The 16,719-nt window shown below is 40.1% G+C and overlaps 1 protein-coding gene across 2 annotated transcripts; it reads left to right on the top strand.

Annotated features, from left to right (window-relative positions):
* Positions 1-2,497: 2,497 nt before the first annotated feature.
* Positions 2,498-9,380, top strand: depdc7b (DEP domain containing 7, paralog b). Of its 2 annotated transcripts, none has more exons than XM_017484850.3 (9): positions 2,498-2,967; positions 4,772-5,051; positions 5,194-5,315; positions 5,466-5,652; positions 5,785-6,047; positions 7,173-7,315; positions 8,507-8,632; positions 8,798-8,873; positions 8,991-9,380. In XM_017484850.3, exons 1-9 carry the CDS (start codon positions 2,892-2,894, stop codon positions 9,212-9,214), a joined length of 1,497 nt encoding a protein of 498 aa, XP_017340339.1. In that variant the 5' UTR covers positions 2,498-2,891; the 3' UTR covers positions 9,215-9,380. The 2 variants fall into 2 exon arrangements, with proteins under 2 accessions (XP_017340339.1, XP_017340338.1); XM_017484849.3 differs by having other exon boundaries at positions 2,769-2,967; positions 4,631-5,051.
* Positions 9,381-16,719: the final 7,339 nt, after the last annotated feature.

Consider the following 16,719-nt stretch of genomic DNA (forward strand, 5'->3'; position numbering starts at 1 on the left):
GATTGGACGAGAGGAAGTTTGAGTCTGTTTGATCTAAGAAGTTTCAGGAATCTGGGACATGTGGTGCTTTGGTCTGCAGTGGGTCAGTGGAACGTAAGCTGCTGAAATAGTAACTCTGTGTGTGTGTGTGTGTGTGTGTGTGTGTGTGTGTGTGTGTGTGTCCAAGATTTGCATCGCAGTCAAAGCTTGGCCTTATATGCACTCTGGTCTAAAATACAAGAGTCAAACGTAATGAAAATGCAACAGTCAGTCATTCCCTGCCAATTCTACACTCACGGAAGGACGTCCAGGAGTGCACTCACTAAAGGACATCGAGGAGTTGTAATTTAGTCATAAAGTTAACTCCGCAGCTATTTGCTAGAACCAAATTAGAAACAGCACTCACCCTAGGCCTTTTGGAAGACTATCATTAAAAACTACACATGGTTCTAGGGATGATTTTAGAATCAAAGATTTCAGATGGCAAAGTTAAAATCTTATGTGCAATTTATGTTACATGTTACGTGAAGCTATCATGATTATTGTTGTAATGGGTTTACAAGCAAGTGCCAGAGCAGAATGCAGTAACAACTGGTATGTCCGACACCGCTCATACGTTCTTCATACACCACAAATGAACTTCCCATCTCCCTTAATGTGTAACCAAGAGTTGTATGTATGGAAAAACACTTTATGCAACACATGTCATGAACGTAGAAGTCTGTGAACCATTCCTATTCAGCAGTCTTCCCAGTGAAATTTGAAGCTCTCATTTTCTACTTGAACAAAGATTTCTTTGAAGATATTTTATTCATGTATCTGATCCCCTGCAGACATTTGGCACAGACGGCTGACTGCAATCATTTCAAGATTGTTAGCAGCGTTTGCACACAAAGAGAGCCAGTGAAAGTGAACCACTCCAACACAGAACTATGCAGAGAGAGAGAGAGAGAGAGAGAGAGAGAGAACGCGAGAGCACTCAACAAGAATAAGACCAAAAGATACAACTTTCAAGGAAGGATTAAGCTGCCTGATGACTCAGATCTCTATTTATATCTCTACAAACAAACTCTCCTTCCTCTGTATTCTCATCCAGGTGTGCTGACCTTTGCTGTATTGTTACCATTATCTAATATCATTCTGCATTATGGGTAACTCTCCAGGGCATCTTTATGGTTATCGGTTTGTTTTCTGCGAGTATGTGTCCCTCTGTTCTTTCGGACACATACTCGCATTTGTTTATGTTCAGATTAGTGAACACGAAATAATGTAAATAAATACATGCAGTCCATAATCCTAAATGTTTTCTGAACCTGGCACTAGCTCAGAACCTAACATAATCATTAACGTAAGTATCAACTACGCAGAACCACAAGCTGACCACTGACCCTGATACATGTGCATAGTGTTAAGCTTAGTGACAGAGAGGGGGTGGACTTCAAAAAAAAATTCCCAACAGGATCTGTAAAATGCAAGGTCAATGTTCTTGTGGTTTACCATCCATGTGGGTAACACACAGCTCCATGTTTTCCATTTGCACTCTATTTACGTGCATGACGTGAAACATTGCAGACGCTGAGTTTGCAGGCACATCTTATATTTTGAACGCGGACGAGAGCGGTCCACCTGCTTCCGAGATGGAAAATCCAGTCTGCTGCCAGCAGCCGAGAGAGATGAGAATAGTGCGGCTGAAAGGTTGAACACAAGAGAATATAGACAGAGTGGAGAAATAGAGGATATAAACAGACATACAGACAGGCAGTTTGTATTAATAGAAAATTCTATTGATGTGATTTTACTGAAATTCTAGTGATAACCACTTGTAGTATTTATATCAACACTGTTCATCATTTCAATTTTATTTCCATTAAATAACGGGTTATTTAGGAATGATGTATGCAAACATACATTTGTTAGAGCAAACAATAAGTTATGTAGAGTCTAATACGCGTACTGGACGTTGACAAAATTATTGAAACGCCTTAAAGAAGAGTGCAGATGGGCTATTTTGAAGTAAATAAATCTGACCCAGAGTCCCTCCAGAGTCCCTCCAGAGTCCATGGTCCGATCCTAGCCTGGGCTACTGTCTGTGTGAAGTTTCTGTGTCCGCATGGGTTTCTTTTGGTTTCTCTGGTTTCCTCCTGGACTGTGTGTGTGTGTGTGTGTGTGTGTGTGTGTGTGTGTGTGTGTGTGTGTGTGTGTGTGTGTGTGTGCAAGGTGCCCTGATGGACTGATGACCCCCATTCAGGGTAGTGAAAGTGAGTGAGTGAGTAAAATCTGACCACAAAGCAAGGTATGCCTATGTTTATTGATTTTCTGTTTTGAGGAGAACCAAAACATGCTAGCCAACCTCTGATGACACTTAAAAATTGACTTTAAAAACAACAATAACAACAACAAAAAAAAACCTGAAGCCAAACGTGGACAACCAGGTACCAAAATGAAGCAAAGCTTCAGTGACTTTGCACATCACATACAGGCTCTTTAAAAAGGTTCCTCAAGCGTTCTTTGAATTTCAGAACCTTTTTCTAAAAAGGAAACAATTCCAAGAGCGTTTTAGGATGCTGAAGGAAAGCCTTTGGTACTTTGCTGCCACCTTCCGTACAAAATCTGTTATAGCTCTTTGGCTACATCTCAAACCGCGTATACTAGGCTTCCGTACTACATAGTGTGTCAAGATAATCAGTAACATCGTATTGTTTACTATTGGTACGGTAAGGAGGTTTAGGATGTAAGATGCATAGGATAGGATGTACTTTAAGGTGCCAATTACTGGTTGACGCTGATTGGCTGAGGTGAGCCATACAGCTGTGAGCCAATAGGAAGCAGATTCGCTAATTGATCGCATGAAACGCGCGAACCTGAAGTTTTGATAAACAGCTCGGCTTGATTTGTTGGCTGAAAGAGAAAATATGACGACTGTGAAAGAGCGAGCTGCTGCTTTAAACCTTGCGGGGAAACTGTACAGCCCCATGCACTGTCCTGCTGGTAAAGAACTTTGATTTTATTGAGTGAAGTCATCTCCAGGTTAAAGAACCGCCTCTAATTGTTTGTGAATTAATGCAGTGGCGTGACAAATTATTACATCTGAATTAAAAAATAAATAAATAAAAAATACTATTGTGAATGTTTTAAGCTGCATGAGCTACTACTTATAGGACCACTGTTCTTTTAATTATAGTAACATGTAGTAACTCTTCAACTTAAGTATAAACATGAGTGCTGTGAAGAAATCATGTTGCATTAGGAGGTTCTTAAAGTTCTTGAGAACCTCAAACATCTTGATGCATCATGATTTATTTTGCTTTTCAGCACAGCTACAGCTCCTCATATTTAACTTGCTGTTTAGAGTAAGTTTTCCTCTCATTTTAAGGTTGTAAAGGATTTGCTGGATAAAACTAGATTTTGTTGTTTGTTCTTCTCATAGTTTCTTGTACATGGTATACTAAATATTAACTAAAACTTGTATATAATCATTATTTTATAGTATTTTTTTATGGATGCACAAAAAGCACAGAATTAAACTACAGTATTAAATTAATAATAAAATCTCTCTTTCCCTGCACCTTGTGGCTTCTGTTACTCACTGCCTTCAGGAATATTTTTATTTGTTTACTTTTGATTGTAGTGTTTTAATTAGACATTACAGATCTTACTCGTGCCGTATCAGAGCGTCTACACCGCGCGTGAGGAGCAACGCGGCCTCGTTCCTAACACATCACTTCCATTATAATAAACGACAGAATTTACACTGCAAGTGCGCAAATGCAGCATATAATGACAATAAACTTAAATTAAACTAAACCTTTTAAGCAGCTTGTACCAGTTTCCCCTGACCCTTACACACAGTGGAGCATTTTGGATATAAACATAACTTTGCTCGTGCGGCACTGTTTGCTCTCCGCAGTGTTTAATATAAAATGCTTCGCTGCCTTAAAGGACTTTCTTCCTGAGTCACGTGGTGATTTGGCCTCTGTCTGATGAGGACTGAGGTCATGTTGGGAAGAAAAAGGTAACGCTGACAAAGTAAACTGAAGAAATTCATTTTCGGTGACGCCGGGTGTCTGCTAATGCTAGTGTGCGTATGACGTCATGCGCCGTCAACTAGGAAGCGGCTTATACTTCATCAGCATCACAGGACGACAAATTCTTATCATGGGGAGGGATGATGCAATATGGCTCAGCCCTAGCATTTAGGAAGTGTGGCCTCCTTCCTTGGAGGAATCTGAGATACTTTTCTGCTCAACATGGTTGTAAAGAGTTATGAGTTACTGTAGCCTTCCGGTCAGCTGAAATCATTCTGGCCATTTGCTTATGATTTCATTTGTTGACAAGGCGCTTCTGCTCACAGAACTGCACCTCACTGGATGTTTTGTTTTTTTGCAACCTTCCATGTAAGCTCCTCAGACTGTTGTGCTTGAAAGTCATAGGAGATCAGCAGTTTCTGAAACACAGACTAGCCTGTTTGGCACAACAGTTCATGTCACTTTTCCGTTCTGAGGGGAGAACATCAACTGAAGCTGCTGACTGGATTATTTTAATCCTCATGTGACTTGGAAGCTGAATTTATGTAATTGAGAAATTGTATAAATTACAGTAAGTCAGAACCTTGATTTGTATTCTGTAATAGCTTTATAAATATATTCTGTAGATCAGCACATGCTTGTTGCTCCGTGCCAGACCAGCTTCATCTGGAGCAGACTGATCTCTCACCTCCAGTCAGAGGTGAAGGTGAAGCGGCGACGTCACTTCCTGAAATCTCATGACAATTGCTTTGTGGGGTCTGACGCAGTTACTGTAATCCAAGCCTACATTGACCAGAGGAAGGTCTTGGGGAACACTGAAGTGCCCAGAGCCAAAGCCGTGCGTGTGTGTCAGGCTCTACTGGACTGCAAGGTGTTTGAAGCAGTAGCGTGTAAACCATTTGGGAAGGAGAGCAAGCTGTCTGAGTTTCAGGACAGTGTCAGCAGCCTGTACCGATTTCTGAATGCCCAGACTCCTGTGCTGAGCAGTGCAGAGAATGTGCTTGCTTCTCCCAGCAATGAGGGAAACACAGACAGCCGACTACACAGGTGATTTGTCCTATTTAGGTTGCATATACAAGCCTAGAGATGTGTATATAGTATGTTCTACTTGTATGTATTTTACTTTCACTGGAGGATGAGGTCCAGAGCAACTAATATGAATACTGTTTTGCTGTGGATGACTTTGCAGGGATGATGACCCACTATTCTCTCACAGTACTCCAGTAAAGCCAGGCCACATTATGAACATCCTGCTGGAGGAGATTGACCTTAGCCTTAGCTTTCTCCATGCTGAGGGTTTACCACAATCAGGTAGCCTTTGCAAAACTTTGGAGTCATGACTGAGACATGGGATGTGCTGCACTGGCAAATACTCCCACTGTGTATTTTTACTCTACCTTATAAAATATAAATTCAGTTATAAAAATCCATTCAGTGTGTCTGCCTGTGTCTGTCTCTCAGTGGTCAGTAAGGTGTGGCAGGAACAGACAGTTCAGCGGTTGCTGCAGCTGATCGAGCTCCCTCTGCTGGACGGTGTTCTGGACTGTGGAGAGTGTCCCCTTTCAGCTGGCAACAATAATGAGCCTGACATTCTCTACACCAGTAACTACCTCGACAGAGAAATACTAAAGGCTTTCAAGGAATCGCAGTGAGTTAAAATTGCTTTGGCTAAATAAAATGAAATCGACATAAAATGGAAATAATTTAGTTTGTTGTAAATTGTGATTGCCTTTGTGTCTGCTTCATGGTTTATAGTAGAAAATGTTTTGCTCTCCTGCAGAAAAGATGAGTGGCTCTTGGCAGCATTAGAGCTGATGGACTTTCTGCCAGACCAACAGGTGGTAGAGGTGAGCAGAGAGCTCCCCAGCCTTTCACTGGATGATGATGAGGGTGATGAAGAACGTGAACAGAGCCTCGCAGGCATACAGCAATGCAAAGCTCTACTGTTTGAAATCCTGGCTAAACACTATGGACAGGCCAGTTTCCAGCCTCTCCTCCCTAGTGGACTGAATGATGTCTACACACACATTACTGAACTTTTGGGTAAGTTAGGACTGCAATGATGAAACAAAGATAAATCATGTCAGAACTTTTTCCACCCTCAAAGTGGAAAAACAACCTGGTTGCATAAGTGTGCACACCCTTTTATAACTGCGGATGTGGCTGTGTTCAGAATGAACCAATCATATTCAATCTCATGTTGAAAAGTAATTATCATATAGCTGTCATCAAAGAAATGATTCTGATTAATCCCAAATTAAGATCAGCTGTTTCTATAAGAAGATTTTTTTTTTTGACAAAATCTTGGTTTTATCCAACTGCTGAAGCCATGATCTACAAAAAAGCTTACAAAGCATGTACATTATCTTGCTTATTTAAAGATATCGATCGGGAGAGGGGTATAAAAGCATTTCCAAAATGTTAGATGTACCAGGGAAGACCGTGAAGGCGGTCGTCAGCATGTGAAAAAAATTGCACAGCACAGTGACATCACTAAGAACGGGATGTCCGTCCAAAATTTACAAAAGGACGAGACAAAAACTTGCCTGGGAGGCTGCCAAGAGACCTACAGCAACATTAAAGGAGCTGCAGGAAAATCTGACAAGTACTGATTACTCTCTGCATGTGACGACAATCGCTCGCATTCTTCGTGTGGGATATGGGGTAGGGTGGCTAGATGGGCTTTAGGGCTTATCTTCTTTTCAGCCAAAACTGGGACTTTTATCAAAGTGGAGGGGATCATGAATGGCTACAAATACCAGCCGATTTTAGTGCAAAACCTTCAGGTGTCTTGCTTGTAAGCAAGTAAGACTAAGTAAGTAAGCAAGTAAGATTCGAGGCATACATCCAGCAAATCAATAAAGGAACAGCTTATCCAAAAGACAAATGTTTTTGAATGGCCTAGCCAGAATGCAGACCTGAATCCCACTAAAAATCTGTGGAGTGACCTGAAGCAGACTGTGTACAGGAGATGCCCCTACAGTTTGACTGTTCTAGAATGTTTTTTGCAAGAAAGACTGGGGAAATGTTAAGTTGAGATGTGCCACGCTGATGGACTCTTGCACAAAAAAGACTGAGTGGCGTAATAAAATCAAAAGGTGCTTCAACAAAGTATTAGTGAACGTTATCCTGTGTGTACTGTATGTTAAATCTCTGGTTTTTCGGCAGTGAATGGGAAATTTGACGTGGCTCTGGAGGTGTTACAGCTGTGTCTGAAGTTGCTTCCTGCGGCTAATAGAGAAGAGCTGTACAGGCTGCTGAGCTTCATGTCGCTGGCTGCAGACCCACATCACCTCCGCTTTCATAAGGAGGTAGGGTGTGTACAGTACTGTATATAACTAGAAAAAGGAACACATTTCATCACACTGGGATTAATATTGATTTCTGATCTTTTATTTTTTTATTTCCTTTTTTTAAAATTTGCACACAACTCAAGTTCTCTGTGATTAACATTTCAAATTCAATAATGTTATTAATATGCAAACGGTTGACATAGTCTTCGTTCAGTTTGGCTTGTTATTCTGATCATGTTTGAGTAAATGGCACGTTTCATGCTAAAGGTCTCTTTCAGAAATGTACTCCACCACCAGTGAAATGTTTGGCTTCTCTAGAGTGAATAAATATGTCCTTGTCTCAGACATTTTAATTCATTCGTCTGGTTGAAATTATTTTCTACAACAAATGTATGTAATGATAATGGAGCTTTATTGATCACATGTACATTACAGAACAGTGAAATTCTTTTTCTTCGCGTACCCCAGCATGTTGGGAAGTTGGATACAGCATCCCCGGAGCAGAGAGGGTTAAGGACCTTGCTCAAGGGCCCAACAGTGGCAGTTTGGCAATGCTGGGGCTTGAACCCCCGACCTTCTGATCAGTAACCCAGAGCCTTAACCACCAATGCTCCGAATTCACTGTTGGTGAATTTAATGCCCGTATATACAGTACATTTATTATCTGAATTGAAATGTTATTTTGATTGGACGTTTTTACTTGGACTGAAGTTCTCTGAACAAGTGGTGTTTTTTATTTAAAACTTAGGTGAAGCAGCCCAAATGTGCTGTTAAGAAATGCTTTCTTGGTGAAGTTCCCACATGAAGCTGGTTGAGAAGAGTGGGTTAAGAAATGGCAAACATGAAATGTATTTGATCATTTTGCTCACTGAATAATTTTTCATAGTGTCAATGTTTTCATTATTATTCTGAACTAGCAGAAGTAAAAATGAAGTCCCTTCAAGGAGCTAGTCTGTGCAAATGTTTGACTGGTTGTGTACATTGATTAAGGAAAAATCCAGCCTGAATGACTTCCATATCAATATATAAAATCAGTATTTACTCTTCAGTTGGTTAACAGTTTTCTACATTACCAACAAAGCTGTGCAACTACCTGCTGTTAGTTATACAAGCTTTCTGAGATTGAGTTTTTTTTGTTTGTTTGTTTTTTAAAAGGTGTGTTCATTTTTCTTTAAGTTTAAAGCATATTCATTACAAATTGTCTTTCAGATCGAGAATCGAATTTTTGTGAAGAAAACATTTGGTAGATCCATAATACAAAGCAAGAGCCTCTCAAAAGGCAAAGTGGACCTGCTTTTGCTCTTCATGCTAGATAACCATGAGGACATCTTGAAGGTATTATAGACTTGGTTTTAATGACAACTTGACTTTATTTTTTTATTTTACAAATCCATCCTTTATCTATATCCATTCTTAATCTTATGGATTGATTTTTCTGTCTTCGACAGCAAAGATTATTTCTGACTAACATATCCAACATGATCAATTGAATCTCATTAGATCCCAGGTTCTCTGCACAAGCTGGTCAGTGACAAGCTGGACGACATTGCGAAAAAGAAGGACCCCAACACACAGGGTATGTCATCTGTCTGTATTGTATTATCTGTGTTAGAACTAGTGTTTTTTCTTGTTTTTAAAACTGGCTGGTGACTGTTTTACTGAAATTCATATTTTTCTATCTCTTGTTTCCTAGGCCCTGCATTCTGTCAGCAAATTTCAAGTGATGTGTACCATGATACTGTAAAAAGTCTGACAAACACAGAGTTGTTCATACTGCTCAGGAATATCGATGAAAATACAAAGTACTCCATGAAGGAGAAGAAGAGACTGCTGGCACAGTTCTACAAAGGCCATCCTGACATTTTTGCTCAGTATTTTGGGTCTAGACTGAGCACAGTCAGATTGTCTGAAGTGTAGTTATTTTATCCTTTTTCATGGAAATGTTTAGACATTTTATGTAGATTTTAATTTGTTGATTTTTATATTGTGTTGAGAGAAGGTAAATTGTTTTTCTAAATATATAATGGTATACTGAAATGATAGGAACACTAATAAACACTTTTATAAATTGGTGCAACATTCATTTTGATGTCCAGATCAATTTGCAATCCTGAAAACCTGATAGTTTTCTCATCGGCATGGGTGCTTTTTACACTGGGTGCTTTTTGTGCCTCTTACTGTTAGACTGCCATTACAATATATTAGAGTAGGAATTCATTCAAGGTGTTTCCGTCTCAAAAGTACATTTTTTACGTAGGGTAAAGTGTGCTAAAGGGAGATCTTTTGAGAATGGTAATATTTCTGATTTACAGAAATAGGCGTTACTTCTTGCCATCATGCCAGTTTCATAATCTTAATCGCTCTTATTCTATTCAAAAGCAAAAATAAATGCCAAACACTGTTAGATTGGGACATCTTTGAATCGCTGCTTCAGACCCTTTACTTGGAATTTTATGTACCTATTTTAATGTGCATGAATATACAAATATTTTTATGTAACTCTGTAGGGTGTTTTTTGACATTCCATGCCCTTGCTATCATCCTTAGGTGTGGTGTTTTACCTCTCTCACCCTGCTGTTTATACTCTTCTACCAACTTGCTCTTGTTGATAAGTATGATCAAATGAAAATGGCTAGACTGGTTTGAGCTGCCAGGAAGGATCTAGTAACTCAATCATTCTTTACAACTATGGTGAGAAGAAATGCATCTCAGAATGCACAAAACATTGAGCTTTGTGGTGGATGGGACAAGAACAGGAATATGAGGCTCTCATGGGAACAGACTCCCCCAAACTGGACAGATGAAGACTGGAAAAAGATCAGGTGTTTGTTTATTTATTTATTTATTTATTTATTTTAAAATCACCTGAACTTTTTCCAGTCTTCATCTGTCCGGTTTGGGTTAGTCTGTGCCCATGAGAACCTCAGATTCCTGTTCTTGTCTGACAGAAGTGGAACTTGATGTGGTCTTCTATAGATTTGTCAGCTCAGACCAGTCTGGTCATTCTCCTCTGATCTCTCTCATTACAAGGTTTCAGCCGGCAGACCCTCGGTTCACTGGATGTCTTTTGTTCTTTACACCATTCTGTGTAAACTCTAGAGACATTTCCTGTGTGTGTGTGTGACGGACATTTCCAGAAGATCAGCAGTTTCTGAAATATTCAAACCAGCCCAGCTGGCACCAACTTCCATGCCATGGTTAAAATCACTATCAGACTTTCTTCATTCTAATGCAGGGCTTGGGAACATATGGCTCTTTCAGTGATGAGGTTGTTAGGGCAGTTAGCCCCCAGTGCTACAGTAGGGCTTACAAGGCTATCCCAAGTTTACAGTGAGCTGTCACAGGGCAGCAAAAATCTGATGCTTTCCCTCCAATAGAATGTGGAAAAGTTAATGTCACTAAAAGACCATCTGGCAGCGTGGAAACTACTGCCAAATATGTCTCCATGGGTTCTGTCTACTGTAGAAAAGGGTTACCATGTCCAGTTCAGACCTCAGCAGCCATTATTTCCTGGTCTGCAAAAAAGATGGGAGTATGCAACCAATTATAGATCTGCGTCATCTGAACCATGCTCTTCGGACATACAGGTTCAAGATGCTGACGCTCAAACGTATCGGTCAACATATTCCGTTTGAGGACTGGTTTGTGACGATACATCTAAAAGACGCATATTTCCACATAGAAATATTGTGCAGTCACAGGAAGTTCCTGAGGTTTACGTTTGGAGGCAATGCATCCCAATATCAGGTTCTTCTCTTTGGGCTAGTTTTATCCCCTCGAACATTTACAAAGTGCATGGATGCCGTTCTGGCTCCAATATGACTCCAGGGCATCAGTGTACTAAACTACTTGGATGAATGGTTAATTCTAGCACAATCCAGGGAACTGGCGCATCAACATCGAGATGTTGTTTTCGCCCACATGAGGAGCTTGGGGCTCAGGTTGAACCTCAAGAAAAGTATGCAGAGGACAACTTCTCTAGAGGTTATAAGGATTCTACTATGATGAGGGTGTTCCTATCCCCAACATGCATAGGGTCAATCCTATCAACATTGAGCAAGCTAAAGCTGGATCTGGGATCTCTATGAGAGACGGTTGGGGCTTACGGCAGCAGCAGCCAATGTCATACCATTGGGTCTATTGCACTGCCAAGCTGCCACTGTTGGTCCCTTGTGCCCTTAACAAGCTCTGCTCCAGGGCTGTTGTATCATGGCTGACTCTGTGCTCTGACCCCAGCTTTCTAACATGCTGGAATATGCAAAAAATAAGAATTTCACTGTGCTATAATGTATATGTGACTAATAAAGACTCATTATCACTCTAGTACACTCCAGGGCATCTCCTTATTGCAAGACGGTAATAACAGACACCTCCCTCATGGGCTGAGGAATGGTCTTAGACAGCTGTCCAGCTCACGGTCTCTGGAGCTGACCTCATCTGGAAGGGCATATAAATCGCCTAGAAATGCAGGCCTTGTTTCTTGCACTGAAATTCTTTCTTCCTCAATTGAAAGGTCATCATGTGTTAGTTGTGACAGACAACACAGCAGTGGTCTCATATATCAACCACCAGGGAGGATTATGTTCATGCCCCCTGTTCTGGCAGGTGCAACTAATTCTTCTCTGAGCAGAGGGAAAGTTTTTGTCAGTGAGTACAATGTACATTCTAGGCAACTGGAATGTAGGGGCAGACATCCTGTTGAGGCAGGGGCTGAGGCCCAGGAATTGGAGTCTTTATCCACAAGTGGTGATGTCCATATGGCTGAGGTTCGGCCAAGCGGAAGTGGATGTGTTCACCTCTGAGGAGACAACAGACTGCCGCTGTGGTTCCCCCTCACTCCTCCTACACCATTGGGGATGGACGCCATGGTGCACACATGGCTGAGGTCACATCTGTACGTTTTTCCCGTGATCGCTCTGCTCCCACAAGTTTTAGCGAGAGTTCACCAAGACTGTCTACATCTGCTGCTAGTAGCACCTTATTGGCCAGCACGAATATGGTTCCCATCCCATCCGAGATTCCCATCCACAGGGATCGACTGTATCAAGCCAGAGGGCTGATTTATCACCCTTGGCTGGAACTATGGAAACTGTGGGTCTGGCCCCTGAGGGGCACCAGCTCATAGATTCTGGTCTCACAACTGAGGTTGTAGAGACCATGTTGATTGCTAGAGCACCATCCATGAGGAAATTGTCTGTGCTCAAGTGGCAACTTTTTGCCTCCTGGTGTGAGGAAGGTCAGCTAGACCCAGTGAACTGAGCAATAGCTACAGTCCTGTAGTTCTATGAGGACGTTTCTCAGCAGGGTTGGCTCCTTCTACAATCAGGGTCTACGTGGCCGCCATGTCAACCGGCCACATTCCTGTTGATGAGGCTTCTGTGGGGCAACATCCTCTAACTTTGAGGTTTATGCGTGATGTCAGGTGGCTGAGGTCATCTGCAGATCATGCATACCTTCCTGAGACCTTTCTGTGGTCCTGGAAGGTCTGTCAGGTGCCCCATTTGAGCCCTTAGAGTCAGCCTCAGAGAAGCTTCTGACTCTAAAGGTAGCTCTTCTGCTGGCCCTGGCATCTCTCAAGCGAGTAGGAGATCTACAAGCTCTATGTTGCCCCTCCCTGCCTTGACTTTTCCCATGGATTAGGCAAGGTCTTCCTTATCCTAGGCTGGATTATATTCCTAAAGTGCCTACATGTGCTGCCCAACCAATAGTGTTTTAGGCTTTCTGCCCTCCTCTGTTCCTCACAGTGGAACAAGAGAAATTGCACCTACTGTGTCCAGTAAGGGCTCTCTGTACTTACGTCCACCACTCCGGCCAGTGGCATAAATTGGAGCAGCTGCTGGTCTGCTTTGGAGGAAACAGTAGAGATGATGCTGTTTTGAAGTAGTGCATCTCTAATTGGATAGTGGAAGCAATCTCTATCACTTATGAGGCACGCTGTCTCACTACGCCTCTGGGTATAAGGGCTCATTCCACTATGGGTTTATCCTCCTCAAAGGCTTTGTCCAAAGGGGTACCCTTACAGGATGTGTGTGCTGCAGTGGGGTGGTCTATACCACACACATTCATTCAATATTACAGCCTAAATATACATTCCACCCCGGGTTCGAGTGTCTTGCAGTGACATTCAGGCTCAGATCGTTTTGTACAGGCCATACCCTGAGTATGATGGAGAGGGTATTGTCGTTCCCACAGTGTGGAGCTCATGCAACGTGGAGTTCCTTTGAAAGGGAACGTCTGGATTACCCTGTTCCCTGAGAAGGGAACGAGACGTTGTGTAGCTTTTTCATACTGGGGCATGCCTGTGAATTGCATCTGTGCTTCAGATAATAAAGGGTGACTGCATGGTTCACAGATGCTGTTCATGCACGAGGGCATTTCCCACAGAGTGGAGCTCACGCAATGTCTCGTTCCCTTCTCAGGGAACAGGGTTACATGTGTAAACCAGACGTTTCATGTCTTCTGTTTCTTTCTGTCTTGTGCTATTACACAATGTATTTTGTGTAATAAAATACACAATTTGTAGTACTTTGTAAATTTGTAGTACTTTTTTTTAACCTATTTACCACAAAATTCCTCAACTACACCATTAGTTTGCATATGATATATATATATATATATATATATATATATATATATATATATATATATATATATATATATATATATATATATATTTTTTTTTTTTTTTGCTAAAAATCACTTTAATGATGATCTAAATTAAATATAAATTGATTCTGGATGTTGATCTAGGTGTTAGGAGCAGAATTCTGCCATCTGCAGGTTAGAGAAAAACCTACAGGAATTACAGTTTCAGAAAGAAAGTGTTTTTACCAAATATATCCAGCAGAGGGCCATAGAGTTACATTAATTTTTCTCGATGTGACCAACTTTTGTGATACATTTTGTGAATTTATATATATATATATATATATATATATATATATATATATATATATATATATATATATATATATATATATATATTATAAAATACATTAAAAATAAATATTCCTTCAAATGTTTTGGTTGTAGTTTTTGATGTTTTGAAGTGTCAGTTTTCACAAAATGCCACAGATATTTGACAGAAAAATGAGAGACACCTAAAAGACAAGACTTGAGTCTTGTTGTAGTCAGATTGTAGTTGCATATTATTTATTTTAATGAACCAAATGTAAAATAAATAAATAAATAACTTTAGAATTTAGAAGGAATTAATTAAATAATATGTAAATAGAACCAACAGCAGTATGGAGAAATGAACAGGAGTGAAGCGTGAACACTGTGTACGCGTGAATTAGGTCTCACCACTTCATATCTGTCTTCTGCATTTGTGACTGATTTTAATTCCCAAATTCAATACAAATGCTCTCTGTGGTAGTCACACTTATCTCTGTGTGTGTGTGTGTGTGTGTGTGTGTGTGTGTGTGTGTGTGTGTGTGTGTGTGTGTGTGTGCGAGAGCATGCTTGTTCTACATTGTATTTGTGCTCTAGTACCAGGCCTTTCTTTTTTGTGTGGAAATTTTATTTCATTTTATTTGACAAATGAACAAAAAAAGCCCCTCTCGAATTTTATCACATTTCACATTTTCATTTTCAACACCATGAGTGTGACTTTTTTTTGTACACACCTTCAGAACAGCCAAATCAAGCCCAGTTTTTTTTTTTTTAGTTCATTCTTTCTACATACTTTAGACATGTGGGACATATTCGCATTTGTGTATCAATGTCTGTTACGTGTGCTGTAGGTGCAAAACTTTAATGTAGGAAACTTGTCCAAGATGTAGGCTACTCAATATTGATCAGTTGTATCTGACATGAAGGATCAGCGAATGAATCTGTAACCACAAACACCATAAACTTAATTGAGAGTAGAGCTTGTCTCATCTTGGTGACCTCTGGCTTGAGCATGTCATGGGAGGCTGTCTCATCGGCCTCAGGCAGGAGCAGAACTTGAGGGGCCATGCAGTCAACTTCTGTAGCAGAACGTGGGAGGCCATGCAGTCGGCCTCCAACTGGAGCTGAACTTGGTCTCTTCAAATAACAACATTCTTAATAACTTAATAACTTGATAACTGTACTCCACAACAAGTAAAAGATGAATAATACTCTAACACTTCACATTCCTGTAGCTAACATTATGTACTGCATTAGTTAACATTTACAAACATTATGAAATCAAAAATAATGTTAACAAAGTAAGTTAACTGGTGTTTATTTAAATATTAATGAAATACAGCTGCATTGACTGATGTTTATTCAATCTATGAGTCAAAATAAGAAGACACAAATGACCAAAATTAAATTACAGCATATTCCTAAATAGTGAACTCTAAATGTTGATAACTGAACATGTGAATTAATGAAATAAAACAATGGTTATTGCAGGTGTTGAGTATTTGGATTATTTTTCAATACTAGTTTTACTTTGTAAATGCTACCCACAGTATATTGGCAAAATTATGTGGACACCTGACCAGTGTGTTTCTTCTCCACTGTTTCCACAATGTTAAGAGCACCACACTGTCTTTATATGCTGTAGCATTACACTTTCCCTTCAATAGAACTAAGAGGCCCCAAACCTGTTCCAGCATGACGATGCCCCTGTGCACAAAGCGATCTCCATGAAGACATGGTTTGCCAAGGTTTTAGTGGAAGAACTCAAGTGTCCTGCACAAAGCCCCGACCTCAACCCCACTCTGAACACCTTTGGAATGAACAGGAACGCCGACTACACCCCAGACCTCCTCACCTAACATCAGATGCGCTTACCAAACTTTTTTGAACAAGAAAGAAAAATGCATAAGAATAGATCCAAATACAGATATGAATAGGTACACTTTTTTAAATAAGATGGTTTGAATGAAAGGTTCATATAGGGCATCTGATTGAATCTAGAGGATGCAAGAAAAGAAGTCATGTGAGCAGGAGGTTTTTAATTTCATACGTGTGTAAGCAAGTGGTCAGATATGAAGCTGACAGGACAAAGGAAGACCATGTTCATTAAAAATAAATTATACTGCTTGTTTTTTTTTTACTCTGGAAAAAAAAAAAGAATATCTAAAGTAGCCGAGTAGTCTACAAGGTGGTTATTACTTAAAAACGAGTTACATGAAATATGAAATGTTTCTTTTACAGAATCTAGAGACCTTGGCTAAATCTGCTTGTCCTAGTAGTGACAACTGTTATTTCACAACTACCAGTGAAACAGATATTCTAGCAGTTATATTAGCATTTCTATATTATAAATTCTTTATTCTAATATTTTGAGATACTGGATTTTTTATTTTCATGAGCTGTAAGTCGTAATCAAGATTAAAACAAAACAAAAAAAAAAGGCTTGAAATATTTCTCTATGTGTAATGAATCTAGTTTATGAAAATTACAGAATTAAATTACAGGGGAAAAAATGAACTTTTCCACGA

This window comes from Ictalurus punctatus, chromosome 14 (genome assembly GCF_001660625.3).
Source record: "Ictalurus punctatus breed USDA103 chromosome 14, Coco_2.0, whole genome shotgun sequence".
Classification (NCBI taxonomy): domain Eukaryota; kingdom Metazoa; phylum Chordata; class Actinopteri; order Siluriformes; family Ictaluridae; genus Ictalurus; species Ictalurus punctatus.